Genomic DNA, 27,823 nt, shown 5'->3' with positions numbered 1-27,823 from the left:
GATACTTTGCTAAAGAAACTAAACCCACAAAAATTTTATATTTCCTGTTTAAAATTCTGTTTCATGTGAATGATTATAAGAGTTGATTGCTTGAACATACATGATATTTTCATTGTCAGATTCACTCAGATAATTTTGAATTTCTAATCTTGAACTGGCTTGAAATTGGAAATTATTTCCTATTAAGAAAGTCTTTGAGAGGATGCAGAAGTCAGAAGAAAACTTAAGCTGAGGTGAAGTTGTGAAATATAGTAAATAAATAAATAAAAGGAGGCCTTAAAATTTGGGATTATGTAAAATAGGATGGTTCTTTTGCAACTGGGCAGGTGCAGCAGCAAAACTGATCTTGCCTCATGTGGGGAGCTCCTTGTTCCAGTTCCCTGATGTGCTTTGGGGTCTCTCGAGTGCCCATGGCAACCAAAACGTGACCTGCTGCTTTTCACAGCCCACGGCCACAGTACTGTGGAGAGGCCGAGTGCCCGGAGTGCAAGGCAGGGCCACGGATGGAGTGAGGTCCCTTTTCTGGGCAGCAGTGCCAGAAGACATCCCTTGGTTTGTTTTCTGCTGGAGGAAGAAGCGGAGTTGACAAGCGTTTTTCAGGCAGGTAGCCAGATAGGCATTATTTCAGTGTTTCCCGTGGAAAATCGGTGGGTTTTGGCAAAACTGAAATTTTGCACATGAAAATTTCTATTTTATGGAGATGGTGTTTCTGATTAAAAACTAATTTTGATGGAACATGTCCAATTGGTTACACTAAGCCATAGAATTAGCATCTGCTGTGTTTAAATCTATGAAGATAATTTGGCTTAGGTTTAGCAACTCTGAACAAAATATACACAGACAACTTTTCCTCCCCCTGTCTAATACCTCAGCTTTAGTGCCAGCCAAAATTCAACTTGATGTTGACTATGAGTAGAATAAAAGCTTTTCATGAATTTTGCCGGTTTGTTTTCAGTTCAGCCTGCTTTTAATTTCAAAGGCTTCACAACACAGGTGCCACAGCTGGAACTCCAGCTGCCGGTTCCACTGGCTGCTCTGGACTGGGGGGTCCTTCAGCGTGCAGCAGTATTGATCCATGGGTGCTCAAGTGGCTAATGGCAAGCCCACAGATTGTCTCCATCATATACTTTCTGTCAGTGTTGTTTTCAGATAATTGTGATTGAGGCTTGTATAACGTACAGGATGTGAGACTTGTGTTCATTTACATTCACACCAAATTAGAATGTGTAACTTTGCATCATTTGGTGTTTTACCTGTTTTATGTGCTTAATTGTGTACAGCTGTTGAGGACCATCAGTTGTTATTTTCTCTTTTTGATTTCTTAAATTGTGTTTAAAAACCCCCTCTTATTTGTTGATGTAAAAACTGAAATCTGAACCTGATTTTAACTTGCTATATTTCCTTGACTCAGCATGTGTAGTTGGGCTGTTGCTCAAGTTTAGAGCAGTTAATAATTAGTGTCATGAAAGGACTGTACTTGATTATTCTAGCTACAGGCAGTTGTGCATTGTCATTAAAAGCTCAAAAATTTTAAAAATTCCTTTTATATATTGAGGAGCTTTTTTCTTCTACTAGGTCTGTGGAGAACTGTAAAGTCTTTCATAGATGAAGAAAGGGGAATCAAATTTAATTACTCTTTGAAATCTTTGAGGAAAACTGTAGGAAGAAATTTGGATTTTGAGGTGGTGGGTGTATATTCTCCTCTCCCCCCCCCCCCCCACCACCCTCTCCCCCCTTAAGCAAGATATTAAGTACTAAGTTGTTATCACCCAGTGCTTCTGTACTTTGTCTGAACTTGCTCTGATCTCAGCCCTTTTTTCTTTTGATAGGTTTCCTGATCTTAGAGTTGTATCAGAGCCAGATTTCCCTTTAACGAAAGATATATTTAAATCTATTTAACCTAGTTTAGAATAAATTTTTAAAAGTACTGGGGATTTATTTTGAGAAGTCTCTATCAAGATATTTTAGTAGCATTTCGTTATAGTCTTCATTTACTACATCTTATTATAGCTTTGAGTCATAAAAGCAAGAATAAGAGATCCATCTCCAGGAATGGGAAGAGATAGATGTAGTAATCATCTGTGTGAAGGTCATGAATTACCATTTTTAATGATCTTTTTGAACAAGGGAGGTTATGGATAGAATCAAGTTTAAAATAATGGAGAACTCACTTGGAAAACTTTTCTATTTATTCCTGGTAATCTTTACACATGATAAACACCTCAAAATATCATGAGCTGGCAGCTGTATACTAGGAAACAAGGAGGTTTTATGTCTTATAAATGCATTTGCATATTTGTTTAAATTATAATATTTTTTTAAATATAGGAGGATAGTTTAAAACACCATTTAGTGATATTTAAACAGTGCTCCTCTTCCTGTTCTTGTTTTTCCTGGCAGACATATCGTTTACTGACTGCTTCAGCTATCTGCCCTTCCACAGGGATTGGTTAGCTTTTTTAAAAATAAAGCTAGATCTAATCTTTTTCCCAGCTAGCTTTGCCATTTCCATCCTCAGTGGCTTGTTGCAGGAGTGTGGGCTACTGCTGCTGCCACGGTGCCTGTGCATGTTTGCTGCCTGCCTGCCTGAAGTGGCCACAGCTGTGCCCCTGGGGCCTCTTCCCTCTCTGTGGCCTTGCTGCCTCTCAAGCTGGCACTGCTCTAGCTAGTGCTTGCCATCAACTTGTGTTTTCATATAACAGGCCTTACATGGTACCAGTATTGTTACATAAGACATTTCTAGCTTCAGCTGCCTTCTCTCTTTGTGAATTTTTTTCTTCACACCAAGGTATGGCTTCCCTACCTTGTAAAGCACTCGCACTGTGATCAGGTGATTCCTGAAGATCAACTATAGTCCAGTGCTTAATATGGGGATAGGTGTGCTCTGTTTTCTGGTCCTTAAGGTGTGTAGGGGTGTATTGCATATTATAGAGACATTTTCTATGGTTTTGCTCAAAGTAATCTCTGAAATCTCATGCAAGGTTCTTCACACATCTTGTTCACATGTATGTGTGACTTGTTCCCTAAAACCTCCCTAACCCCTAAATAGCACCTAGAAATGCAAAGTCTCCAGGTCAGAAACAAAAGAGCTGTACAAATTCATATTATGTTTTCACTCTGATTGTGGCTTCAGTGTGTCACCTGCAGGACAGATGGGTTTGTGTTGGTTGTGAATAACCATAGGTGCTCACTGTGAAGCTTTGCCTAAAGGCATGTGCACGCTGGATGTTTTTCTTGCATGATGTGAAACTGATGGAAAGGTCTTGTCTCTTCTGCAGTATTGTTATCATCAGGGCAGTGAGTGCTGAGCCATGAGCTGGCAGGAATAGCTGGAAGGAGGCTTTCTGTTGTCTTTGCATTTGCTCACTCTCTGGCCTGTAGGACTGATGCAGTGAAAAGGGAGATGGGGGCCCTGATGAAGTAGGATGGGGTGGGAGGAAAGGGTCTGACTGTTTTAGTTCTAGCTCTTTCTTGGTTGCAGACTTTTAGTCTATTGGTTGAGTTTCTTCAGCTTCTCTGACAATCCGAAGCTGTAATGTGTTCAGACAGGTGTTCACCAAGTCTAAATTTGAAGCTTAAAAATGGGTTTAAAAGGAACCATATTGAGCTGTTTGGAGTTTATACATCTATTTGCCTTTTTTTCCACTTCTTTTTTCCTTGCCAAAGAAATTTTAATATCTTCTCAGGCTGTTATCTCATCTGTAGTCCTGGATAGTGAAGATGGAGAGGTTATTGTCTGCACGTGAAACATGAATGAGCACAGAAAGGGAGGACATAAAGGGTTTAGGTTCAAAATAATTGTCAGTGTTGATGGTGTGGTTTCTAAGAAGTCTTTCATTTATTGGCATTGCTCCTAAACTTCCAGTAGGTGTTGTAATCTCAAACTAATGAATTTTATCTTGCTGTTATGTGTGTTCTGAAACGCTGCATACAGGAGTGAAGCAAAGCAGATACCAGTCTTTCTGTACTGTTCTACTTCTGGCTCAAAACAGAGAAAGGGATCAGCTGAATTTGAGAGGCTTTTTTGTGAGTGTGGTGCATGCAGCTCAAGCATAATGAGTATTGACATTTAATTAGATAGAAGTGTCATTTATAATAGGCTTCTCTGTTAGCTGTGCCCTTTTTCTAGGGGGCAGGGAGGAGCAAGGGAGGGAATTGTCAAATTGTCCAAATAGTTTATTTTTCAGAGAAAACAGTAGTGTGCTACAGTACTATCTCACTAGTTTGCTGTGTTCTGGTGTACAGCCTCCAGCTGTCTCTATCAGATCCTATGTAGAGTAACTGAACACTCATTAATTATTATTTTTATGTTAGAAAGTATGAAAATCTGGGAGTGACCGAACAAGGTGTTTCATCTTTAACCTTTGTCAGTAATTATGTGATTATAACAGTGAAAATCTTGCTTGATATCACATGGCAGTTGTTCAAATTTGAAATGCTTTTTCAGAGAAGTAGATAAAAACCATTATCCAAGGAGGTCTTAGCTTGAAAAAAATCCCCGAGTAGAATGATGCCTAAATTAATAATGCTTATTAATTTAGGCATCAAGACTGCACTGAAATCCACAGCCAAACCCATGAAACCCTCATGTTCATGAGATGCATTAACAATCTTGGGAATTTATCTGAGTAAGTGGCTAGAGTATTAAATTAGTTCTCTGCTACTGGTTCATGTATGGGAGAAGCTGATGGTGGGGGAGAGAGGCTAAATTCAACTTCTTTTCTCTTAGCTGTTGAACTTTTGGCCCAGTCGTGCTTTTTATGTTAGATTTGGCTTTTCTTATGATCAAGAATGTGGAAAAGGAGGATGTAAGAGTAGCTTATGGATTGAAATACACATGAGATAATGGATGTTTTGAGGAGAGCGTCCTCATGTTTTTCTTGGTGACTTTCAGAAGTGAAGTAGGATTTTCCTTTACTGTTCTATACTACTGGCATCCATGAGGGATTTGCTCAAGCAGCTCAGTGTCTGCAGATAGTAGAGATCTTGGAGGAATGTATAGAAGCAGCTGCAGATCAGCTCAACTTGTGTACTGTTTTTGCAAGCGTGGGGACTGCTCAGTCCCAGGCTGTAAGGAAGGAATCCCTGACCAAGGAGCAGGAGAGTTTGGAGTCTGGGAGCTGCCAGCCCCATGCAGGTACCAGGCTAAAGGGCACAGTCTGGTTACCCACCAGTGGAGAGAAGTTGTGGAGGTTTTGGGAACTTCAGCTTCCTAGCTTCCAAAGCCAGTATCTCCTTGTATCCAGGGCTCTTCCCACCACTCTCTGGGAATGTAGTTATATTGTATGGTCAGAGTAATTGTCCCAGCTGGTCAACAGTAAAGATGTGATAGCCCTCTTTTTCAGTGAAGTTTTAGGAAAAGTTTAATTAGTGGCCATATGATAACTTTTCAGGAGTATATTATCTTAAGTAGAATGAATGTGGTCAATTTATATATAGCTGATATTAAATAAGCTTAGAAATAAACCAAAAGGGTTTGATAGAGCCTGTAAATGATGCTGTTGCCTGGCTAGAGGTCTTGCTGGAAGCCTTGCACCTGGTGACTGCAAAGTGAAATAAATCAGTGTTTACATATCAACTTTAATGAATGCTAGATACTTTCCATTATTTGGTCAGCATAAAGCAGAAAGGAATCACAGAATCTTAGACTGTCCTGAACTGGGACCCACCGGGATCCAAGTCCAATTCTTGTTGGAACAATTCCAGGAATGTAGTGCATAAGTTGATTCACTTAAATGAAAATGCATTTCTGCTCTGCTTTCATTTATAAGCAATGTGCTGAAGCTATGTGCTGCATTGGAGCTGCTGAAAGCTTTCAAATCAAAATTTTGAAAGACAAAAAAACAAGACAAGTACATTTTCTTTGGACTTAATGTGGAATTCCCTCAGAAAAGTGCATGACCAGCTGATGTTTAGCATTTTCAAACTAGTTTGGATTGAAACATTTAGTGTAGTGTCACTAATGTGTTTTCAATAAACCTCTATGAAGGTGGGTTCTAGTTGTATCTCAGTGTTTGTCTGAATTGCAATATGTTGTATTATTCTGTGTAAACCTTCATAATTGTCTTTGTACTTTTAAAAGGGTGGGGTTTTTTTTTTTTTTTTGGTTATATATATATATAGTTAAGTTGTCTGGATAATTTTAGTAACGATGGGGTCTGCATTTTACTTAACATATTCAAGCTGCATCATGTTATAAGGACGTGGGTATTCTATGAGTCTGACCTACTTTCCTACTTCTTGTAGGAAATTTATGTACTGTGTTGGACCCAAATGAGCATGTGGGCCACAGTGCAAATCCATGCCTTCTGGGTTGCTAAAATACAAGCTTCTAAACAAATGGAAATCTGGCAATGCGTGAGCTTCTTTAGCTGCTTTAGATGAGCCATGAAAAATGAAATTTCTCATGTCTTTGCATGCACATGTGCTTACAGTGATGTGTTAAGGTGGTTGTTTTTCTGTACATTACATCAAGAGTTCTTTTAAAGAAAGTTCGCATCAAGTCAGCAAATTGGCTGCGCTCTTGGATAAATTAAATTTTAGTTAATTACCTGCTTAACCAACTGTTTATTTATTAAGCTGCTTAAAATCAGTTAGTCTATTGTAAGTCCAAGCAAATTGTTGTTATACTGTATACATTTACATAAAAGAATAAAGGATGCCGAAAATTAACTTGTGAAGCTGCTGTATGCTCTTTAGTGCCCTAACCAAGCCAGTATTGCAGGAATGTTCTGCCCTTTGATAGGGAACACTCCCTGGAATTGCTTCACCACTTGAAACCTGAGCTCAGGCAGGAAATGTGCAACTTACTCCCTCCACAGACCTGAGAGGTAAGTGGAGTTGCTTTGCACAAGTTCTGTCCTTCTCCAGTTGCTGTAGCAGCATGTTTTCTAGATTGTGAATTCACATAAGTATTAAATGCTTACCAGAAGACGCTGAAAAATTATAGGCAGAAAACCTTCATCAAATGCAAAGATTAAGTCCAATTTAAATAATCCACTTGCATGAATAAAAATATTTTAGCATTAAGTGGCCGTGGCACTGCCCACAATATGGATATGCACACACAGTAGTACCTTGCTTAAGTTAACCTGCTGTTTAAGGTAGTTATTCTCAAACGGATTTTTTGTTTAAGTCTCAGCTTTTGTTTTTACTCCTATTACTTTTGGGGATGCAGATTTTACTTTGGAGCTTACAGCAGTCCTCTGTTCCATACTAACATTAGCTATAATATTTTTATTGCTGAAGTGTGCAGTGAATTTCTGTCAGATTTTCTCATTTTATATATCAATATTTGTTAGGAAATCAGCTGTAATTTGTAACCTTAAAAGCAAGAGCTAGCCATCTCACTATTAGTAAGTTTTCAAAATATATAGCAAGAAGGCCAATATGTGTTTGGGAGACATAATACTATCTGTGTTCTTGGTGTATGTATTTCTGAAAGAAAGAAGTTGCAAAGATGATATTGGTACAGTCTGGGGCCAATTATGTTGTAAAACAAGTGTGTCAGTAAAACCAGTAATTGCAGGGTCTATCTGTGCTTAACAACTACGTCCTTTTTGTTAAGTGTACATGTGCTGATAGAGGTTTAAAAATGGATTGTGTGCACATGATTGGCCACAAAGCAGTTCCGTGTAATAACCCTGGCAGGTCTTTGAAGGAGGAGTATTTTTGAAAGTGTATGTGTTGGTGCAGGTGTTTTAACATATTCCCTACATTCTTCCATAGTTTTTTTGTTGACATATAGAGAAAGAGTGGCTTGCAGAAGACAATCTTTTGTCTCCTTCCTCTCTATTACTTTCATGGCGTTTTATTTCCATTTTGTAGATGCATTTCAGGATTTGAGTCATTATACTTGTAAAACTGTGTCCTGTAGTTGCAAAAACCTCTTAGTTTCATGCAAGAAACTTGTCTGCTATAAGATGATGGTTCCAGCTTCTGAGTATTTTATATAGAACATAGAATATAACGTTTCGTTGCAGAATCTGAAAGTACAAAACATAGTTTCTTAAGGCCATGAAGAAAACATTCATGAATGACTGCTGTCTAGCTAGGTGGGACTATGAGCTTCACACTGGGAAGATGCTAAACTCCAGTCTGTAGAGCAGCATGAGAAGTGTGTGTGTCCTATTTCTTAAAGAGAGTGGAGAAGGCATTGCTCTTCCAGTCTGCAAGTTACATGAACTGTTGTTCTGGCCCAATATAACTGTTCCTGTTTCCATAGCAAACTCATCATACAGCATCTCTTTCTTGAATTTGATAATTTCATTTATGTACATTGAGAAAAAGCCAGTCATTGTCTGTAACTGTGCAACATTTTTTGTTTGGTTGGAGCAAAGATGATCTATATTACAGCAAGAGCCTTGATAGATCTGCAGGTTGGGTCTGTTGAAGGGACTGAGTGAATGGTTTCATGGTGATAAAGGATTTTGAGGGTCACTAAGGGATGATTTTCTCTTTGCTCACTCTTACGGATTTGTTGCTGTGTCTGAAACCTAGTTTTCTGTCTAGTTTAAGGCAGTGATGAGGAAGGAAAAGTATTGCTGGTCTTGTTTTGATCAACAAAAAAGACAAAAATAGAGGAAAGAACAGGAGAAAATGTGAGATTTACCTTTTTCTTCTCTTAAAACATGGTTTCTAGCTTTTAACAAGTCTTTTTTTTTTCCCTTTTGCTGCAAAACTGTGTATTGTTGAGTTAGACTCTCCTAGCTCACTACCAAATCGATTTGTGAGGACTGCAGTACTTATTTGAAAGCTGAACAGTCCTTTGTGCACTACTGTTTGTATTTGTGGAAAAGCACTCTGAAGATTACACTCAATGTTTCCTGTTTCATTTGTTACTTTTTCAAATCCTTGTGTATTACATCTGCCAAGGGGAGGATTCTGTGGTATAGAGAAACTCATTTTAATCAAATTGTGTGCTTTCCTGAAACCTTCTTAGTTTCAGCTCAACAGCAAATGCCATCCTAAAATTTTGTCTGTAATTATCAGTTGTGTAGCTGCACTGATAATGCCAACCTTTATGCCATGACTAGTAAGGCTTGTAGGTTATGTCTGTGTGGCAAAACACAGTTTGTGAAATGCTATGTGGTTGGCTCAGATCACTAGTATGGAGGTTCAATTCTTCTTTGGTGTTTAAAGGTTTTCTCCTACTTTTTATTTTTGAGATCTGGAGAAGATATAGAAGAAGCAGCCTCTCCATGAAGAGTTGTCAGATGGACTTTGTTTTTAGGGTTTACTTGAGAGTTTTAGTGTTTGTGACACAATTTTTCATACATTTATCATTAAGACATAGTCATAAATTTAGCAGCTGATGGCTTTATATGGTGCCTGTATCATTCAGTTTGCCATGTTGGTTTAGCAAAACAAAAATAAACTTGCTGTGGTTCTACATGAATATAGCATTTCAGTTCTGAAGCCAGTGACTGAGCAGCCAAAATAAAAAAGCTGTGTGGTGAGGAAGCAAAGTACTTGTTAATCTGAAAATGCTGAGTAAGTCAAAACAAGCATTTTGCAAGGATGGATGATCATCAAGCAGATTTTTTTATGTCTCAGGTGTGTGGTCATATTTAAAGGGCTGAAGATGTGATCAGGGATCACATCAGGGATTTTTAGGGCAGTTGCTCAGGAAGTTGTCTGCAGACAGTGGAAAGATGATTGAACCACAAAGTCACAGCTTGGTTCTTGGTCTTCCACTTTGTCATGAGAGCCTATGTATTTAAGTTACTAACTATTTAGGAGGGATTGATCTTTCATTTCTTACCCCTCCCTCTTCATTTAAGTATATTGGAGCATAGATACCTTTAATGATCCGTGCAAGCTCTCTAATCACTGCTGGAATGTTTGCTGTCCTCTGCTAAATTCTCCTTTTTTTATCATCATATGCTCCTATCCCCCTCCACAAATGTGAAGCTAATATGTAGATGTGTTTGAAGGCTTCATAATCTTATGCAAGATAAGGAAAATCAATCATTTTATATTTGGTTTTGAATATACCTGTGTTCTTTTGCTACTCTTAGCGTATTTTAATTTTATGTCTTAATATATTCTCTACTTAAGTTATGAAATTTTCTGTTTGCTTACGCCCTTGTCAAAGGATGTAGAAATAGTTTGTTGAGTGTGTAATTAAGTGAATCACAGGGCCTGATCCTGTGAGGCCCTTAAGAAAGTAGCTGGTATCATTGGATGAGCTGATAGCTTCAGGTGGCCTGATAGCTTTTGCTGGGCTGGGGCTGGATGATCATCACCAGAATCTTGCATTTGAAAAGTGAAAGTCAATTCTTGCATTTTATTTATCAGCTCTCAGCACACAGCGTACACTTGTGATGGTCATGGTTACTTGCTGAGAGGATGAGAATTTGTGCTCCCAAAAACTAAATGTGTAAATCCAATCAAAATTATATAGACAGAAGATTCAGTAGTTTGACAAACATTAAACTATTCATGTTTTAATTTAAAAAAAGGGGAAAAGAAACAATGCTAATGTTTTTGTTACCACTGTGAATTCTCGTGTTTTATGATTTTACAGAGAATGCACACGCCTTGCAGAATAATGCCTCAACGTCTTGTGTGTTTGTGTTTTCTTTTTCTCCATAAAGCTTTTTATGTAAGCATTTTTGCTGTTTTGTGCTGAAATTAGTTACTTAATTGCATCTAATATCAGGAAGCTAGTAGCCATGATGCCCAGCAATTACAGAGCTTTTTGAATTGAAAATGTTGCCGTGAATCTTTAAAAACAAACCAAAAAAGCCCAACAGAAAAACAGCAAACCCACAAAACAACCTTAAAATAGGGAGGGTGTGGACAATGGGGAGAAAGTAAAGGACTGAGTATTTTGGTATAAGATTGTGTTGTAACATGTAAGACATTGCTTTGTTATTGGCTATCGTGAATTTAGTATTCGTTTTTCTTCTATCAGTAATGGAGTTTTTAAATAATGGACTTCTGTGTTTTCAACTTTCTTTGAAACAAGACATTCTTGCATTTGAGTTTTTTGGCTCTTTTTAAATTTTCTGTTGGTTTTGCCTGCAGACCCTGTGTGGACAGTAATGACCGCACGTTTCCGATTGCCTGCTGGCAGAACCTACAATGTCCGAGCATCTGAGCTGGCACGAGACAGGCAGCATACGGAGGTGGTCTGCAACGTTCTTCTCCTGGATAACACTGTACAAGCTTTCAGAGTTAATGTAAGTAATGGTCTTATTGCAAATCAATATCTAGCTTATTGCAGATCAATATCCCGAGCTTGCTTTCCTTTTCTGCATTTGTATGGCAGGAATTTGACTTTGAAACAGTATTAAGTAGAGAATAAAAGGTGAAGTTTTGTTCAGGCAGGCATGCTTGTACACGTGCACAGTGTTACTGGGAACTTAGTCATTCTGGCATCCTGTGTCATACTAACACATCTTCATTACAAAATCCAATGTACAAAGCATAATTTATTTCTAGTAATGCTCTTAATGGATTAAAGTTGTCCAGTGGAAATGGAGGACAGTTTTGCCATTGAGTTGAATGAAGCTTTTGTTCTGCTGCATTCTGGTTTTTGTGTTTTGAGCACGAGTAAAGTGGAGTCTTCCCATAGCTGTGTAGCTGACTATAACCTGTATGGTTATACTTGGTCACAGCTGCCATCTTAGAGTATCTCCCTGCTCTTTGCTGTCCTCACATAATATTCTTGTTCTGTGATTTCTCTCACTTAAGCTCACCACCTCCTACTATACTAATGAGAATGACAGGAAGGAAAATGGAAAACTGGGTGTTGAATACTGAGAACTGTTAATGGAAAGAAGCAATAACTTTTACACATGAACCCGGAATTTAAAATAGGTTATTTATCCTATTTTCTAATAAAAATCTTCATGATGTTGTGTATATATTACACAAGTGTAACCCTTTCTTTCAGCTTCCTGGGGGGGGTGGGGGGGGGGAAGAAAAATAGGAAAGGACCTCACAAGAAAACATTAAAGCATTCAAAGTCATCTGTGTGTGAGAAGAACCACAACTCAACAGGAAAGAAACTGTAGATTTTCCTGTGGTAGTAGAACTCTGCTTTTACTTCAAAAGCTGTAGAATTGATGACTTATATAGAGAACAGTTGAATAATGTGATGGTGAAAGTTAACAGGTGGTGTAATAATTAAAATTTTTCAGAAGGAAATTGAACTACATCAAATGGAGTGTAGGAGTATCAAATAAGGCTGTGGGACTTCAGATGGGAAGTGAGGGAGAAAGTGAAGCAATTGTCAAATCTATGTGGACAAATCAATTCAGACCATTTGAAGAAGTTCTAATGCTCAGTAATTGTATTGAATTCTGACACCCTGTGTTCAGCAAGGATATTGATACATTAGAATGGTTCAGGGAAGATTTCTGAGAGGTGTTGCATTTTTCTGTTCTGTAATCAGTGGTTAGAGCCTGAAGCTGCTGATCAGAAATTAAATCTTTTATCTGGCAAAAATTGCAAGGATCCAACATCCAGAGGCTTAAGGTTCAGAGGCAGATCTGATGTTTATTTGTTTTAGATATGTGAGTCAAGATGGTTTAGGATATTCTCTTGAGTAACTTTTGTAGCTCATTCAAAAAATACTTACATTTTCTGGACTTCTGAGTAGTAAAATGTGGGAATTTTGAATGTGGGATGGATTTTTAAAGACGTTAATTTAGTAACAACAAGCCTCTTTTCCCTTCTGGGATAATTTTTGCTATATCCTTTCCCCTTTTCAGTATCTCTTCTTATCCTTGCTAACAATTTCCCAGTCTTATACTGCCTGCCAAAAAGTAATATGTGCAAAATGTAGTTTGATATAAAGCATTAGAAGTGTATAAGAAATTGTAAATGTTGTCATCTTTGCTTTCAGGTGCATGAATTCTCCATTAAAGTATCTGTCTGGTGGGTTTTTCTTATGAAGAATGTAAAAATTGGGAAAAATAAGGAATAATTGTTGGGCTATAAGTATGGGAGATGTGTTTCTTTCTAATCTAGGTGTTCAAAAGCTGTACATTTTTAGAGGATACTAGTGCCTCTCAGAAAAGCAGAATCACCAGCTATAAATCCTCAAATGTCTGTTCTGTCTCTCCCAAGAAAAAAGTATATAATATGTTCTTACCACCTTCCTAATGTACTAAATATTTTAGTTGCATAGATCATGCTTTACTGCTTATACAGATCAGCCTGAAAGTTTGTCTATTAAAACTGAGTCTAGGGAATAAAAAGTTAATTGGTGCTGAACATCTTGATCTTATGTCAGCCTCAATCTGTTTTTTCACAAATAGGGAGTAATAAAGTATTCATTTGTAGCAAATGTAACCTACACGCTATACAGGTTCTCAGGTATTATAGCTTTGGTTTACTTTATTGTGGTTGACACTATACTTAGCCATAAATATTTATGGACTTGTTTTCAAAATAGAAAGAACAAAGATAACATCAAATAAATTAGCACCTTTTTTTTTCCTCCTGGTGATTGCTATAGATATTCTGTATGCTAATGGTAAAAATCATCTGGAGGAAGCAGTAGTGTGCTAATAAAAATGTACTTAAATGCTATTTCTTCTCCAACAGCAAAGTGCTGATCACAATGTCTCTTGATAATTTATTGATGTTCTAAGTTCACGATCCAGCGAGCCCTTTCCATTGATCTGAACAAAAGGCACCTTTGTGCTAAGCCTTACCTTGTAGAGAGCGTAACAAATCAAACCAGATAATCCCCGTGGACTGTAGCCAGAGAAAGGCTGCGTTGGTTCCAGGCAGACAAATCAGTTGGAATTAACCTGTGCATGTGTTTGAGAAGTACAAACTCTTACTCTAAAACACTCTGCTTACCAAATGAAGAAATCCTCCTTCAATCCTAAAAAGCAGACTTCAGTAGAACATGTAGCTGGAAGAAAGAAGGCTGATGTGAGTTAACAACATGATCAGGATGATTTGCATTACCATAAAACCGTTTCTTTGAGATCAAATTACTTTAATTTGTTTTAATTACTTGTTTAAATACCTAAAATTACATCTTTTCCGTGCAGGCTGGTTTACTTAAAGTCCCTGAAAGTCAGGGTAGATGGGGTAGGTTGTTCTGTGAGCAAGGCTAATGATCACGGACAAATGTTTCAGTTTGGAGCCTTTACTATCCCAGAACTACAAACTTAATGGCTTTACACTCTAATGGAAGCAAAATTTAAAAACCTGTAAAATAACTCAAACCAAATAAGAAAATAACAAGGCAAGCAAAAAAACCCATACCACTGCCCTGTAATTTTAGAAGTTTTTAGTAATCTAATCTTCAGCTTTACTTTGATACTTGCCCTTTTTTCTTTGACCCCCCCCCAAAAAAAAAAAAAAAAAAAGAATAGCATCAGTTGTAGAAGGAAGGGAGACAGTTGTGCAGTGTTGGGGAATGCACCTCCTGGAGCAGCAACCCAGGCATTGTGGTGAGCTGTTAGGGGGAGGTTTCTGTCTTGCCAGTGGTGAAGGAGCCAGCACAGCATCCCACAAATGTGTGAGCAGCAGAGCTGTGACCCGCTCCAGGAGATCCCAGAACCTGTCATCCCCTTCCTCTGGCATCAGAAGTCAAAATGTTTTTGGGCTGATATGGCAGCAATGTCTCGTGGTGTTTGCAGTTTTGTTGGCGGCAGCAGCAGAACCAGAGTGTCAGCAATGGGGGACTGAGAAGAGGGTGGGAGGTAAGCAGGCATCAGACCTGTGTAATGTGTAAACCTGCCTAAATTTTCACACATGGTGTTTGTGGACAAGTGACAATAATTTTGCAGTTAAAAGTGAATCTATAATTATCTAGTGGTGGTAGATGATAAATAGTTCATTAAATGCAGTTCATGTATTGATGTCTAGTCAATGATGTCAAATTTGTCCTAAGAGGCCAAAATCTGTGAGATACTCTGCCTTCAGCAAAGACTAATAAGTGCATATAACCCTCTAATTCTTCAATTCAGAAAAAAAATGGACATTTTTGTGTCTAACTCCTGTGGTTTTGTCTTAGACAGTACCCTTATTTCATATGTGTTTTCATTATTTCTTGTTTTATGAGGAAATAATGTTTAACTTGAATCTGTAGCAATAAAGCAAGTTTCTTATTTTGCTCATCTACAGTTATTTGGTTTGCTTTTTTATAAAAAAAAAATCAGATATTTAAACTTGCTATCATACTTTTTTATAATTTTGAGCAGCTATTCAATGTTATGATAGTATTACAAGTGTTTTGGATCTTTTTCAACAAGCAGAATTGTGACCTTCACCTACTTTGGCAAGCTGCAACATCATTATATAAATATCAGAGATGGGTTAAGCTAAGGTCTGGTTTTGCTAGATGCTTATCTTTATTTTGCACGAAGTAAAACATTGTGATCCAAACAAAGCTTCATGTTGAAACCTGTCTTCTCTTACCAAATTTGCTGCTCAATTGCAGGAAAAATACCTTCCTTGTGGTTGTGGAATGATGTTCTGTGTTTCTTAATTCAAACTGATCAGCCAGTTCTAAGCTTTTTCATTAGGAAACATTTGTTCAGGTTTTTAAGAAACAGAATAGATTGGCAGGATTAGATTGGAAAAAAGCTACAGAGATGGTATCTACATGCTGTTAGAGGAAGTAATGTGTCAGCTGTGGTAATTGCAAGGCTAAACTTAGGTTCCAGACATCTCCCATTTTCTGGTACTTACTGTTATAAGTTCTTAGTTTGTGTTCTTATTTAAATCTACGTGGGAAAAATGCCAAGAGGCAATTAGTGTTGCTATGTAATTTTAAAATCAGCTTTATTTGCTCTAAAAACTGTAATGATTATTGGTTTATTTCAAAATATAACAGAAACTCCTAATTTAGTAAAAATTTAAGTGACTATATTTGGATTGTATATAAAAATGCCTTATGCATTTATGCTGTTGTACATTTATTGTGTTAACATCTGTTTTTTTCTTTGCTTGTTGTTAGTAATTTGTTTTCAGTGGTGGACTCTTAACAATGCTGCTCCTACATTTCATAAGATATTTTCTCTGTACCTTTTAAAAAATAAAAATAAGGTACTTTGCAAAGTAAATACAGGAATTCTTAGGTCACTTCAATTTAGTCAAATTTATATAGGACCTGAAATAAATCCCTTATGTAATTTCAACTTAAAGATATATGCAGAGTTATGGGTATGATTGTCCTCATGGGATTAACTTCAAACATAATTAGTGGATAAATATTCTCTACTTTTTTTATTATTATGAAATAAGTTATCATGCTTCTTGGAGTCTTTAGGCTCAAATAACTGCTTCTGACAGTGTATTAAACTTCAGTTGAATTCAGTGTAATTTCATCTGAACAAAAAAAAGTTCATTTTGATAGGATGCTTTTAGTTGTTAACAGGTGTCTGAAGGTAGATTTGTAGATTTTTCACTTGTATGGATATTAATGGGATTCTTGCAACCTTATCTTGATCTTTTAGCTACATACTTCCATTTTAACAACTGTAAAGGTAAACTGTTATATAATCTCTATGCAAAGCAGGCTGCTTTGGGAGCAGAACAGCAGGGTTTTTTTGTTCTAAAACTCTAAAATTATTCTTACTGCCTACAGTAAACAAAGCAAGATGTATCAAATCCACTGTAGCTGCAATAATACTTGGCACCTAGAAAATTATTAGAAGCTTCTCTGCTTGGTGACAGAAAAGTAGAAAATCTGGGTGGAAAATATATCAATCATCTCTTTCATATTTCTTCTTGTTTGACAGTTCTTGCAGAATTTTGCTTGTCTTTTGTATTTCAAGACCTATGAAACTTTTTAACTTCTTTGGGAAACTCCCTTCAGATTTCACCAAATATATTTCTTGAGTCCTGTCATAATGACACACTTAGTTTCAATTACTATGTTGGCAGTATTTCCAGGTTAGGCAAAAAAATTGCTAGGTACTAACAACTACAGATCCTTTTTATATCATTCTGTGGGTAACATTTGTCCCTGTAGTAGAAATCAAGTTTGTTCACTTGACTCTGAAAAGATATGTTACTGTTACTCAGTTACATTGAATAACTTCATTTAGAGTGAAGTGCTATCTTAGAATGTATGTAAATTATACTTCTTGGTTAGACATTTGGGTCTTTCAGTTGTCTCTGCCATTAAACTTCGGAAACATTTTCAATATGCTGGTTCATTTAAAGTCAGGAATAGATTTTCAGATCAGGAAGGATAATTTGTGTAGACCTGTACATTTCAGTTCAGTGACCCAAACAAGATTCTCGTTTGCACTGAGTTCTTTATTAATTCCTGAACTTTTTTTTTTCCTTTTCTGTTCTCCTTTCAAATATCAATATTGGCTAATGAAAGGCTTTCAGAAATAATAATGTAGCTAGCTGAGAAGTTCTTACTGTCAGAAAATGACAGAGAAGAAAAATGATTTCCTTACATATGTTTCAAAAAGAGATGAAACTCACTTAAAAATAGTGCTGCTGGGATACACTTTGTGATATTTTAAGAAGTGCTGCTAGAGCACATCTGAAAGAATTTATGTGTGCTCTACCTGCCTGAAATCTGTGTGTCCAGTTATAGATATTGATTAAAGAAAAGGTCTGTATTTTTTCTCTGCAGAAACACGATCAGGGCCAAGTTCTGTTGGATGTAGTCTTCAAACATCTCGATTTGACAGAGAGAGATTACTTTGGTTTACAGTTGGCTGATGAATCTACTGATAACCCTGTAAGTTATCCCTTATAAAACTCTGTTTTAAAAGTACACTTTTAAAACTCATAATCATGTTCATTATTGTGCTTTGTGTTATTTGAAGAGAGGTAAATAGAAACCATTGCAAAATAGTGCCATCTTCCCCAGCTCTGTCATTTGTGAGGGTCTCTATCATCTTGTAGTTATAAGAAAACTGCATGTTAATGGTCACAAGTTTGGAGTAAAATATTGAGTTCTGTGCTTATGAAGTAATTGCTTGTTTTATTGTATCTGTTTACTAGATTGCATTATCATAGTCAAAAATAGTAAATCTGTTTTAGATTTGTTTTGTGGTTATTTTTGTCATTAGGACTTAGAGAATAATGAGGGAGTTTTAGATTGTCATGTATGGATTTTCTGTTTCTAGCCCAGATATCTGGTGATCTTTGAAATGTGCTTCATATAGTGCAGTATCTGACAAGGACAGTCATTTCATCACCTTAACAAAGAAGGGACTCCCTTGGATATGCGCATTTACAGCAGTTCATTGGCTTAATTGAAAGGAAATTCTACACAAGTGAAACTTTGTAAATCATGAGTGTAAACCAAGAGATGCATATGTAACATTCACTGCACTAGTTACAGTGGTACTGCTGGGATCTTGATTACCTAAAGAGTGATTCTTGGATATTTTCTTTTATAAGTATCAAATGGTCAATACTTGTTTTGCAAAGTGCAGTTTAACTAAGTATTATTCCTTATAAGACAGTTCTTTACCTAATTCTTATTATATGTGCAGCACAATGATGGGGTCAAAACTTACTTCCCAACTTGTACATCAAATTCAGCCACACTCCCTTGTTGACAGTTCTGTTAAGACATTGATGGACTGCCTCTGTAATACTTTCATTCTAGCCTTTGTTTCGGGCTTAAAAAACATAAGCAGGCAGAAAAAAAGGCTGAATTATTTTTCAGCTTTTTAAAAGACATATTTAACTGAATATTGCTCGATATTTCACTTGACATTCAAAAATTTATCTGGCTTCCAAAGGGTAGGCCTCTAAGCTCTCTTTCTTTTAGTTTATCTGTCTGGGATCAGTTGAACACAACACTGTAATACAGGGATGTGATTAAGGGTTAGTCTGAAAGAATGACTTAAGAGGTATTTGATGCAAGCACATACTTTAAAGATTTTTTTGTTGTTTTTCCTAAACATTTTGTCTCTTCAGCACATATCTAGTTGCCATGAAAACAATGTGTCAGAGCTAAAAAGAAATATTACCAATATTAGTCATGCCAACTTGAAGAATGTATGGGTTTGAATAATTTCAGGTTTTGATACACATTTACTTTTACACTTGGTTCATTTGGACAAGGAAATCATATTGGGTTGACAAATATTCTAATTACTTGTGAAATAACACAGCAGAATTTTACTAAGATGTAGTTAATGCAGCAACATATAAAGATGATGAGGAAAAGCAGATTCTGCTAATTGAGTGTGACACCTCTAGCATTGTGTTTAAACATGGATCTCGTGAATTGCAGAGCCCTTGTGATTTTTTTATAATATTAATATCAAAGGAAGAATCAAGTATCTGTCAACATGTTTGGAAAGATTCTTATAAAAAGTACATATATATCCCTAGCTAGAGTGTTTTTTGAGCTTTTACATTTAAAAGTTAATTGATGCTGTATGAGGCTTTTTTTTCAGATATTCGCACTTTTGAGGTTGTATAAAACTCTCTCTTTACTTCCACTTGAGTTAACTGCTACAAGGATACAGCATGTGGATCTAGTCATCATTATTTGTTATTCCTCATGAATAAAATGACACAGGACTAACTTCAGATCCGTAGTGTGTGTCAGCTCAGGTACCTGTGTGTCTGCTTCCTCCTGCCTCACCTGAAAACAATAAAAAGCCCTGCGATAAATTGTGAGGGAGTCGCACACTGTACTGGGTTAGGTGTCTGTCACTGCATAGGAGCTCTGCCCAGGTAACAATTTCCTGAGGCTTGAGGACTTGCCTTGCAAGCAGAACAAGGAATTGAGCAGTATTTATACCAAAGATAGACTTAGGAGTTACCTGGACTATGTTGGTGTGTACAGGGACTGCTGGGTTGCTGATGGGCAGTGGTTTAAACAACTTGCAGAACTTTCCAGGCAACTGTACTTTTATCTGAAATTTGCCACATTGATTTTTATAACAATGTGGCAGCCGTGTTCTCCTATAGAAACAATCAATATTTGGAACTGTTCAGTAAAATTATTCTGTAGTCCTAAATCCAGGAGCCTGAGTGCCTAGTCTCTGACTTCCAAGATCCAGTTAGTGACGTAGCAGTGCTGACACTCAGGCTGACAGTTTGAGCCGGTGGGATCACTCCCTGGGTGTGGCAGACCCGCAAAATCCAGAGTCAGAAGTACTGGAAGTAGTCAAACAAAGTAACTTCTGAGTTGGGTAAATGAGCCTGCTTACAGCTCTTCACTACCAGTAGCTCTTCAGCTACTTTTTAAAGCGTAGCTGACAGTTGTTAAACACAGCTTGGTTGGGTTCTGACCTCTCTCAGGCTCCTGTGACAATCATGGAAGCAACTCAAAGTGGAATTACTACTGTAAAATAGGTATCTGGACAACATAGGTTAATCTTGGGGAAAGAAGAGCAGTAGCAGTTGTTGATGATAGTGATGATGTCTCCAGAATCAGTAATAAGCCAGTGAGGCATTTTGGTAAAAGACCAAATAACAAGTAATACAAAAGCACCAGTTTCTTGATATATAAGGCTGTGATTTGTACTTTGTTTCTCTGAAGTTGGTGTTACAATTTGTCTCTTTCCAGAGGTGGTTGGATCCAAACAAACCTATCAGGAAACAATTAAAAAGTGAGTAATGTATGTATTTCGTCAATTCATCTATTGTTATTATGCTATTTTTCCAGGGTGCCCTGATTAATTAGAAATAACTTTTCTTGACCATAGGAGGATCTCCTCACAGTCTGAACTTCAGAGTTAAGTTTTTTGTAAGTGACCCAAACAAGCTCCAAGAAGAATATACAAGGTAGGTCTGGTTGCTTTGTCAGTATAATACTTCTCTAGAACAGTCATTAATTTCTTTGAGGTATAACATGGAAATTTTCTTTTACCTCATTCTTGTTGTATGTAGAAGCTTCTAAGTTTTGTCTAATAATTACAGATATGAACTATGCAGTTGTACCAAATCAATATAACAAAAAACCTATGTGAATAAACTTATGAATTTATATGCAAAGTGAAGTAACTACATGAAGCAAATGCTACCAAGTAGAAGCAGAAAAGGGAAAATAGAGAAAAGAGGAAAAACTCAATCCCAGTATTTACAAATAAGTACAAATTTAATTCTATCCTTCTTTGTGTTCTCCTTTGTGACTAAAAAATTGCTGAGCATTATGCATTTTTTCCTCCCCAATTTTCTACTTAGAACTAATAAAATTAATCTCTCTGTGGTTGTAGTTGTAGTTTGAATCACGTAAGCTTATTTTGGTAGCACTGTGTTGAAATCTGTTAAAGAAAATGCTCACTGTGAATCAAAATCAGAGGCTTGTGAATTGCAATTAGTCCCTGAAGAAATGCCTCAAACTTTCCATATTTTTAATTACTTCTGGCCCTCTACATAAATGGCACGAATTGACAGATTTTGGAAGTCAGCCATTCTGAAAACAGGTCAGCCCCATTCAAAAAAATTATTGAGGATAGCTTTTGAAACCTGAGTACCAAAACTGTGATGTTTTGAGTCCACATTTGTTTATCATTGCCTTTAATTTGTCATATTTTGGACAAAATTCTGCACATATCTATGCAGACAGAATTCACTAAAATGAGTCCCAGAGATTCTATATGAGACTTTGTTTTACCAAAATATTTATTCCAGGAAAATTTAGCAATTTACTCTATCGAAATAATGAACAATGAAATAATATTTTTTTAATTAAAGGAAAATATCTAATATTCCTGAGGAGATGAAAAAAAAAAAGATAAATGTTAATCAGTGTGAAGTAAACCATAAAGAAGGAGAAAACTGGAGAAGTGTTATTCTGTAAATACAAAGCTATAAACACAGCTTTCTTTTAAATGAGAAATAATGTATGATTTCTGTATGTAGGTCAGCTCTGCCTTTTTTGCTAATAGGCCTAATTGCCCCTGAGAAAATTAATTTGTATTTGGAATTATTATAAAGAGAGAGATATTATCCATGGGCTTCTTTGGAGTGAAGTTAGGATGCCATGCCACAAATATAGCTCCTTTCACATAATCAGTATTTCCACCTCAAAAAAGGGAAAGAAAAGAAAGTGCGAACTTCTGACAATTCAGGCTGAGACTGTTCCAAAATGCTCAGTTTTTACAAATGCCATGAGAACAGAGGGATGGCTCAACACATGAAGCAGTATGAAGAGATGTCAGGGAAAGGTTCAGTGTCTTGTTAGCCCTCGGTGCATTCACGTGAGCGAGGCAGCTTTGAATGCCCCAGGTCGGGAGAGGTCAGCAGGAGCTCGGTGTGTGCTGAGAGCTTCGCTGCAGGACCTTGGCTGGGGAGGGAATGGAGCTTCATTAGTGCTCCTCGTGGCAGGAAGAATTGCTTATTAACGTTGACTCCATTAGCAATAATTCCGTTCTCCCCTTTTCTAGCTATAGCTACATAAGCAAGATGAAAACATGGTAATGCAGTGCTGCCTTTGTTGTTTTAGTGGAGTCTGTTGTTCAGGCTTTTGCAGATTTGCTTTGCTAAAGCTTCTATTGATTTCCCATTTTGCTCAATAATATGTGAGGCCTCAGTGGTCAAACTGGTGGTTGGCTAACAAGCCATTAACCTCACTGTTCACTGAAAACAGTGGACAGAAGATGAACTCTGCTTGGCGTCCCTTAATCAAGATGTCCTTTAAGTACCCTGAAATATTTCTAATAAAGCTTTATACCAAAAAAATCCAAATAAAATGGAGGTGCAGCTGTATATTTGTGAAGAGATGCTCAGGAAAAGCATGTGAACCATATCCATTTAATATATAAATTTAACTTGTAATTTATTGCATTTTTTTTAATCAGTAAAGGAATTTGCTTCATCTATTTGTGTTTCAGTATGCATTTTAAGTATTTGAAGTATCTGAGATCCCTAAAGCCTGGCTAATGTCTAAGTTTTAACTTCTTGTGATTAATATCTTTTTAACTAAGCTTCTTGCCTTTCTGATTGGTTAAAGAATCTCTAGATAGTTTTGTAGGGGTTGAGCACATGGACTAATCTTTGCTTGTCAGTTCACAAATGTTTTCCCTTATATTCTTACAAACATGGAATGTTTCACCTTTCTGTTGTTATATAGCTTATAAATAATTTGATTTCTTTGTGAGTATTTGTAAATGTTTGTGTAAGACTTTAAGTGGTAGATAGTCCACTTTCTGAAGACTACACAGTTATGAGAAGTCATCTTATGTGTAATAAAGGGATATATTTTGGCTTTAATTTCTTAGTTGAAGTTGTTATTGGGAAATAAATATTTAATATTTAGTGCTTTTCATAAGTAATATTGGTGTTTGTAATGAATGGGTATAGCCTAGCTTTTGAATCAGAACTACACAAAGGAAACCAGGTGATTATTATAATAGAAATAATGTAGGGTTTAAATTTATAAGAAAGCAGGAATGATGTTTAAATTTGCCACTCAGTGACACTTTTATTAAAAATTTTAAAAGGCATTGGAGACAAATTCTACAGCAGCTTTTATGCTCTGTTACAAGGATTTTTATTCTGAAAGTTTAAGCTTCTGCTAACATCCTGCCACTTTGATCAATCTTGTTTGGTTCCCCACTGCAATCTCTAGTTCAGTGAAGCTTTGTAGAAGGCGTGATTTGCCACTTTTTGTCCAAGATTCATTCTGAGACGTTAACAAAATATTTGGGTTTGTTGGAGAAACAAAGGAAGTAATTTAGAGGGAATTTTGTACTTTCTAGCTTGTTGGAGTTTTTAAGTCATGGTGTTTCTGGTGCTCCTTTTTGGTGGGAAGTGGTTTGTGTTTTAAAATGTTTGTCTGTTCTTTTTCTTATATTAATCTCCTTTCTGATTGGGTATGAAAAAACTAGATGAATTTCTAAACCAAGCTTTTTTCACATCATAATTTAAAGAAAACTTTAGAAGCTCAAGGCAAGTTAATTGAGAGGTGTTTGACACAACAGAGTCCACAGCATTTGTAATAACAATGTAACTCAAAAATATTAAGAATCATTAATATTAATGAAAACATGGCAGGATCAAATACTCAGAATAAATTAGTTCTGTCTGTCTGGAGTACAGATCATTCTTATGAGGGGACCTCCATGCACAGGTACAAACTTCAACTTGTGGTTGCTGTATAAAGCAGGAAAAATGTGAAATTTGTAGTCTTTTAGTGAAATATGAAGTATAACTTTATAGCCTGTAAGTCATTTAATTTACCAAGTTGTATTATTAGTTTACTAAGCAAAGTTTCATTTCTTTCCTATTAGAGTTTAGGAAATAGCATGCAAAATGTCAAGTGTTAGTTTTATACTAACTGAAAGTAAATTACATTAAATTGATGAAAAATGATGGAATAATTTTATCTTTAATTATAGTGGTTTTTTGTTTGCTTTTCTAAATAAGGTACCAGTACTTTTTGCAAATTAAGCAGGACATTCTTACTGGAAGGTAAGACATTTTTCTTGTGTTAAGCATTAAATGCAATTCTGGGCAAGGAAAAGTTCATAATGAGAGATTTTGCCTGCAAAAATAAAAAACATATTAAGAATAAATCACTGTCTATGCAAGTGGAAATATTTATAATAATTACCTGTCAAATATGTCCATAGACTATAAAAGACTAGGGTTTTCACAACAGCCAAATGTCATATGAAATATGTAATTTTATTTATTTGTAATTTTCAAAACAGATTGCCCTGTCCTTATAATACTGCTGCTCTTCTGGCTTCCTATGCTGTTCAATGTAAGTATAATTGTGTTTGTGTATTTGCTAGTACTGAAATATATAAAAAGTCTTATTGATTAGTTTCTAAAGAATGTACTTTGTATAGCATTATGCTGTGGTGTTAGTGGGCATGGTGCTAATTTTCTCATGATTGAGAAAATTGATTGGTTGTCCTCCCCCCAGCATGATTTGCTGAATTGGATACGGAAAAAATACTTAAAGCCACGCTGTTAGAAAACCCCAAATCAATACTCTTTTATTCCTGTGTATTCTGAGGCATGGAATTGTGGCTTTTGCTTTGAGAATGATACTAAGAAGTATTTCCTAAGACAGTAAAACATTTTTAACACACTATGCAGAGAACCTCCAAATAAGTGTGGAAAAGGGAATTCTGGCCTTATCTGACCAGAGAGTTCAATACCCGTCTTGGCAATTGTCAGCCATCCAGTGAGTAGATGAGTCTTGAAAACTGAGATTTAGTTCTCCTCCTCACTCAGCTTTTTTTCATAAGCTGAAATTAAGCAATCCCGATATATTCATTCACGTTCATGTGTTTTTCTACTGTTGAAGATACTTACCTCCAAGTTAGTACTTTATATACTTTGTATATATCAGAGAAACAGTGTCCATGTTAATACTGTCATAAAAAATATAGAGTAATGTTAATGTCATGTTTAATGCATGGTTTTGCTTGGTGGTCACCTTTTTGTAGGTCAGTCAATAGAACAGTTTCTCTTAAACAAAACTCCCACACTTCAGCTGCCTGAAAAATGTACTGCAAATGCTGTCATGCCATAGGATTTGTTTTAGAAGAGATAAAGAGATAGAGAGATAAAGTATTTGATAACAGGAACTGTGAAAGTTTGATAACATTCTAAGGTTTTAAGAATAAAATATGGGGTTTTTTTTAAATATTGTAGAAGTGGTGGGTATGCACAGTGCACTGTATTTACATTTATCCTTGACATTCTACTGCTATTTTCTTCAGCTTTCAGAGCTCTAGCTAATGATTTCTGTACCTGTCTATTAATAAACTTCCTGGATTCTCTATAAATACATGTAAATAGCAGATCTCAGTCCTTGTATTTTGGATTTCAGCAAGGAGTGCATTCTGTTATAAAACCTGGTCCAATTTTCTAGTTTTTAAATTATTAAAAGTATGATCTGTTTGTGGTGATGCAAGTGACCAGAGGTCTTTCCTACCTTCCTTTCTTTCCTCATCCTCCTGCTCAATAAGTGTCTTCATCTGCCTTGTCAGTGCTGCTAGGCCTGCTCAGGACCCCGTATCATGATATATTACTGTTATCCATCCACTTTTCTTTTTATGTTTCACTGTTGATCTGTTACATGGATTGCAGATATTTAAAGCTGATTTTTTTTTTACTGTAGTTAGCCTCAAAGAATTTTAGCAAATGTTGTTTATATGTTGTTTTCTGACAAATGTGATTGTAATCTATTTCTTATAATTTTAAGAAAGTGTTACAAATTATTTAAACACACTTTTTAATAGTTTCAAGTAGAGTAGTTTCAATGTAGGTGTATGTATGTGTACTTTGTTTCATACATACAGTTTAATGTGCAAGAAATATTTTTCTAATGCTTCTGAACGTGTCTTGGTGCAGAATAAGTGGCTGGATTTTGCAGATCTTCATGACAAAATAGCAGTTGTAGTGTTAAAAGAATAAAATTGTAATCACATGAAAACATGCAAAAGTAGAATAATAAGAGAAAATTGAATACTATCCTATATATATATATATATATATATATATATATATATATATATATATATATATATATCCTACTTTGTGCTAGCTGTAATGACAGCATTTATGGATTAATTTGTCTGTTAATAATTAAACACTTTATGAACTCCTTTCATAAGTGCATAATCAAAGCCCGCTCTAAATCTCAATATTCACTGACAATGTGACTGTTTATTCAAAAGGAAAAATGGGAATCCAAATATCTTCCCTGTTTTCTTTGCCGTGGATCATAAATTATGTGGGAGCAAACTCGTGTGAATTTGGGGGCATTGCACAATGCCAAGTACATCAGTGATAAACAATAACCTCTCTTTTTAATATTTTAGCTGAGCTGGGAGACTACAACCATTCAGAAAACTTGCCAGGCTACCTCTCAGAATATTCTTTCATCCCTAGCCAGCCTCAAGACTTTGAAAAAGAAATAGCAAAATTACATCAGCAGCACATGTAAGGATTTACATCAGAAGATACTGACTTTGTCAAATCCTGACTGCTGATGTTGTTCTCTTATATAAAACAAAACAGTATTTTTTCGTAAAGGTTTTGAGGTGGGTGGGTTGTTGGGTTTGTTGATTGGTTGGTTTTGGTTGTTTCTTTTAAGATAATGTGATTTTTCTTTTTGTAGATTAAATACCTATCTAATGAATACCATTATGGTCTATACAGACTATCAGTATCTAAATTAGTGAAAGAATGAACATGTTAAGTTAGAGGTTCTCTGAAAGCAGTGTTTGTGCATATTATGTTGGATATTAACTTAGCCGGATATATTTTCTTTAAGATTTTATTTCAGTCTTTGGGAATGTTCTGAGCATAAGGGCTTTGTTTTCATGATACTCTCACCATTAAAAGAGTTACTTTAGAAGTAACAAAGTCCTTTTCTTCAATATCTGCTCTTTCCTGCATGCTAGTCTCTGACCTTTCAGAAAGAGGAAAAGGCAATGAAGCAGTGGAAAATATTTTTTTTCAATATGTAAAGTTGTGGTACTTTCCAGTGATGGTTCCTTCCTATTTTAGAACTTAAGTGCCTTTTGTTAGTTAAATTTAACAAAATGTAAGCAATATTTATAAAACATTTGCTTGGTCTGATCATGTTGTTTGCTTTCGAAACTACAGAATGTTCCTTTAAGTTTGAGATAAAGGCTTAGAAAATTCTCTTAGCTATGTTAAAGACATTTGAGTGAGTTTACAGTAATTTAAATTGCCAATGCCAAATACAGGATTGTAAAACTAATTTCCAGATTCTAGGGATCCACAAACATTTAAATTATAATGTGCATTAAAATAAAATGTATTGTGGGCTCTTGTCAAGACTTCTGTTCTTTTGGAAACATTAAGTTCTTTTCTGTTAAAATTTTTGGGTTATAGTCTGTTTATCATGAGAAAGGAAATTCAGATGTCAGGGTGGGGATAGAAGTAGTAAAATGAATGCAGATTTTCTGTCTGCACTCAC

At 36.1% G+C, this 27,823-nt stretch overlaps 1 protein-coding gene across 2 annotated transcripts in view; it reads left to right on the top strand.

Annotated features, from left to right (window-relative positions):
• PTPN4 (protein tyrosine phosphatase non-receptor type 4) overlaps positions 1 to 27,823 on the top strand; it is a 108,900-nt gene that overhangs the window by 27,525 nt on the left and 53,552 nt on the right. For both annotated transcript variants that reach the window (XR_012056946.1, XM_002191148.7), the window contains exons 2-8: positions 11,032 to 11,186; positions 17,573 to 17,680; positions 20,480 to 20,522; positions 20,619 to 20,697; positions 24,283 to 24,327; positions 24,570 to 24,622; positions 26,697 to 26,817. Coding sequence is in view for 1 of the 2 variants with exons in the window: in XM_002191148.7 (XP_002191184.3) it covers positions 11,032 to 11,186; positions 17,573 to 17,680; positions 20,480 to 20,522; positions 20,619 to 20,697; positions 24,283 to 24,327; positions 24,570 to 24,622; positions 26,697 to 26,817 (604 nt within the window). In the remaining variant the exon portion in view is untranslated. The remainder of the gene's footprint in view (positions 1 to 11,031; positions 11,187 to 17,572; positions 17,681 to 20,479; positions 20,523 to 20,618; positions 20,698 to 24,282; positions 24,328 to 24,569; positions 24,623 to 26,696; positions 26,818 to 27,823) is intronic.

Source organism: Taeniopygia guttata, chromosome 7 (genome assembly GCF_048771995.1).
Source record: "Taeniopygia guttata chromosome 7, bTaeGut7.mat, whole genome shotgun sequence".
Lineage (NCBI taxonomy): Eukaryota > Metazoa > Chordata > Aves > Passeriformes > Estrildidae > Taeniopygia > Taeniopygia guttata.
The sequence above is the reverse complement of the archived record's forward strand: the minus strand, read 5'-3'. Positions and strand labels throughout refer to the sequence as shown.